The sequence below is a fragment of the Crocuta crocuta genome, unplaced genomic scaffold (assembly GCF_008692635.1).
Source record: "Crocuta crocuta isolate KB4526 unplaced genomic scaffold, BGI_CrCroc_1.0 scaffold16, whole genome shotgun sequence".
In the NCBI taxonomy this organism is placed as follows: Eukaryota; Metazoa; Chordata; class Mammalia; order Carnivora; family Hyaenidae; genus Crocuta; species Crocuta crocuta.
The window spans coordinates 7,175,432-7,179,434 of NW_027531893.1; the positions used below are offsets into that span (position 1 = coordinate 7,175,432).

Sequence of the window (4,003 nt, forward strand, 5' to 3'; positions counted from 1 at the left end):
GGGGTTTGTTGAGTTTTTTTGTTGGTTTCAAATGATAAAGGGGATTCTATGTTTAATTACTGAAGTTTAGTTAGCGGAGTTTTGTGCTGAAGGCCCAAATTTTGCAGTATAATTCCCTTAGGACTTCATGCATTATGAACCTGCTATGAAAAGGTTCTTGTTTTAAGTTCACGGACACTCTTTAGTAGTTTGTTTAGGGCTGCTAGGTTAGGAAAAAAAAAAAAAAGCACAGCACACAGAACTTGGGGAAAAAAAACATGCTGGCAATTTGGGAATAACTTGAGTTTTTAAAAACTTGACAGCAAAGATTTAAGAGGGGAGAGCCAGCTGGGTTTATTTCCCGGCCTTGGAGAGGGGAATGGACGCCAGCAGCCTTGGGTTTCAGTGCATGTCAAAATGGGTAGGACTTGGAACTGCTCCCCTGTTTGCAGAATTGAGCGGATGCTGTGTGCCAGGCACCGTGTACATTAGGTAGAAATGAATCACATGATTGTTTGGCGCTGTATGAAATGAGCCCAAGATGTTTCTTTCCCTTTTATTTATTTTAATAAATCTGCATGGCCTGAGGAAGAAGGAGCATAGCTCTTTTTTGCTGTTAAATGGGAGAGGCCCAGCAGGCAGTTAAGAGCTGTGGATGGGCCCATGTGACCAGGAGAGATCCCTGTCGCGTGGAAAATGATGCCCGTAGGTAAGCTAAGGGGTTGAGGACACCACCCTGGGTGTCATCCAACTTGTTAAAGTGGAAGAGAGCCCTCCCCCCCCCCCCAGGCCACTGAGGAAGGAGGGGAGAGTTTCAGACAGGAGGAAAGCGGAACCAGCAAGGGACTAAATAGGAGAGGTGGAGCCTTGGTGGGCGGGGTGTGGCGTAGGTGCCAGAGGAGCTGGGGGCCAGGCCTCTGCAGGTGCAAATGTTGGGAGGGAGGCGCGGGCCGACCCTCCCGGGCTACGTGGCAGTGTACATCTCTTCCGGTGGTGTGGGAGCCACAGCGGGCAGGAAGGGAGAGGGACTGTTTCACGAGGCCTGAGGCAGGCCAGGCCCAAGCCCCTGTAACCAGTTCATGCTGAAACCCTGTTGACTCTAAGAGGGGGCAGTGTAACAGTCAAGGGGAATGTCAGATCAGTGCTTGAGTTTTGAGCCCCAGCTCTTGCTTACTAGCTGTGTGACCTTGGGTCGCTTGCTTAACCTTTTAACTTCCGTTTTTCATCTGCAAAACAGGCCATACAGATGTCGTAGGATCATTATGAGCATGAAAATTAGAAGTACTTACATAGCGCCAGACACAGGAAGTACTCCAAGATTAGTGCCTCTATTTTTTTAAGTAGGCACCAGCCTTGCAATGGTTTAGAGCTAAAGTCTGGCATGCCCACCCTTCCTCTGGCCACCCGGGTGGGGTGGGGGAAGGACACCTCTTCCACAGGCAGAGCAGTGAGGGGCTGATGGCTGCCAGGTAGGGAGTTTGAGAGCAGGAAGAGGTGTGGGTTGCAGAACATGATCAGCATCAGGGAGACTTTTGAAGCGAGGGGCCTGAGAATGTTCACAGAGTATTTGTAGGGTAAGAACAAGGTCAGAGTTAATGGGGCAGAAAGCAGAGAATTTTTTCCCAGCATTCAAATTTAAATCACATTAACAGAGTTTACAAAGAATGGGCCCCTACCCAGACCAACCTCTATTAAAATTTAAGGTGCAAGTTGTGTTCTTTGGGAACATTAATTCTACTAGGTCATAGTCTATCAATTTAGCCAAGCAAGAACAAAATCCCTGCGTGAGGCCAGAGTAGCATAAGGGGAAGTTCGTAAGGGAAATCCATCTTCTGTGATGTTAAGGTTTTCAAATTCAACGCTGTGGGTAATGTTTCCTGGCTTCACTCGGGCCTTTCATAGGTCATCCTGAACGTTTCAGAGTGGAACATACGTTTGCCTCCTTTATACTGTTCAAGAATCTGAAGAATGAGTGTCCAGCGTTGGGTGCTGGGTCTTTCCTGGATTTAATTCAGCCTTGAAGGCAGGAGGGTTTTTTGATACTACCATCAGCGCTGCCTCCTCCTCTGAGGCTTCATACGTGATGATGAGTTAGGTTGCCCTGAGGAATGTCTGCCAAATCAAGTTCCAGACCGGGGGTGATCATAGAGCTTGTTTTGTCCAAGGGCAGACTCACTTTCTGCCTGAGGCCCCTGCATACTTTTTTAATAGTGACCCCTTTTTTGGGCTGCAGAGTCCATGATTTTGGATGATCAGTTAGAAATGATTGCTCCCCTTCATGCACATACACATGCTGGGGGGATCTGTTGGGGTGGTAACTCTGGATAACCAAAATGCCCTGTTTAAAGTGAGCACCTGCTGTCCTCAGCCATAAACTAAGCAGTGTATACCCAGTAGAGTTGATGGGAGAGTTTTGTGATCTGTGCGTACACCTGACACGGTGCTCGTGACAAGATCCGCTTCCCAGAGTTGGTAATTACCCGTACTGTAAATATCGGTGCTCTTCCCGATGAAACACCTACATCAAAAGCCCTGCGATTTGTTTTTCCACAAGAAAACCTAACTGCCCCGTGGTGACTCCTTAAGGAAACAGGCAGACCTCTGACGCTATGAAACGTTGAAAGTAGAGTGGGTTGCTTTCAAGAGGGTTAAATTATCGAGCAACTCTAAAACCTTTTTTCTTCTTCCTAGGTCTTAGTGGTGCAATGGCTAGTATAAGCGTGCGTTCGAGTACCCCAGGCTCTCCTACACATGTAAGCAGTGGATCGAATGCTAGTCGAAGGAGAAATGGACTCCATGATGTCGATTTGAACACTTTCATATCAGAAGAAATGGCCCTCCACTTGGACAATGGTGGAAGTAGAAAGCGTACCTCAGCCCAGTGTGGCGATGTCATTACAGACTCACCAACCCATAAACGCAACAGAATGATCTAAACTGCAGACATTTTCACACCCACCATGCTGCTTGAAAGCCACTCGATCCTCAACATATACTATTATTGCAAAGGAAACATGAGGCCATCTTTCCTTGTTCACTGTTTAAGACAAGTGAATTCTGTAGTGGTTGCCATAAAAGGAAGCTCTAGGTATTTCCAATAGATGCCTCTTGTAACCATGGCTTTCCTAAAACTATAATCCTAGCAGAGGACATCAGACATCGTGTAGTCATTAGCAAGATCATCATAGGCAAACATATATCCGTTCCAAGGCTAAAAGTGACCTTAACTGTATTTATTCTCAAAGGGAAAGGAAATATCAGATGTTTATTTGGTTATAGAGTGCTTTTTTTCCCCCCTCCTCCCCTTCCCTTCTTCCTTTTTGGTCCATTTCCTGCTGCGTTGAGTATTTTGCTCCAACAGTATTGCCAGGTTCCTAAAATGATCTCAAACCCACGATTTGGCCTCCTCGTCAAATCGGCAGGCTGCCAGTTTTTGCAGCGGCCCCGTACCACGCCCACGGTCTCTCTCTAGTCAACAGTGTGCAACTTCTAGTGGTTGGACTGTGCCCTGGTTTTAGTTTTCCAAGCAGTTTCTAATTCTGGTGATTGTGTGATGTAAAGAGGTGCTATGATGGTCATGCAATTAATACTTAATATTGAATCAATACACAGAACCTTATTGGATTCACTTTGTGTGTGTTAGCGCTCTCAAGGTAGCAATATGATTATTAAAGTGCCCCCCAGATTGACCCCGTAGGCGTAAAATACTCCCGTTTTAAAACAAGTACTACTTCCCATGCAGGGTACTGTTTCTTAGGGTAAATGAAAACTCGTAGACTGCATTCAAGGGGGACGTACAGTAGGGAGGCCATGAACTTGGAGGATGGGCTTCCTTTTTGTTCAGTATTAGCGAGAGGGAGATGGATGGTGGGGGAGGGTAGGTATTCCAGTCCTTCGTGTCCTGTCCTACATTTTTCATGAATGCCCCGCTTCGCGCAGCTTCCGTAGGGGTTGGTGGAAGATAACAGTCTTTCATCTGCCAGCGACGCGATCGCAACTTAAGTAGNATGGAATCGCATGGAGG

The 4,003-nt window shown here is 46.8% G+C and overlaps 1 protein-coding gene across 1 annotated transcript in view; it reads left to right on the top strand.

Annotated features, from left to right (window-relative positions):
* The window catches only part of HAPSTR1 (HUWE1 associated protein modifying stress responses), a 24,328-nt gene extending 20,721 nt beyond the window's left edge, over positions 1-3,607 (top strand). The window contains exon 5 of the mRNA XM_077773184.1: positions 2,671-3,607. Within this exon, the coding sequence (XP_077629310.1) occupies positions 2,671-2,915 (245 nt within the window). The 3' untranslated portion in view covers positions 2,916-3,607. The remainder of the gene's footprint in view (positions 1-2,670) is intronic.
* The last annotated feature ends 396 nt before the right edge of the window (positions 3,608-4,003 follow it).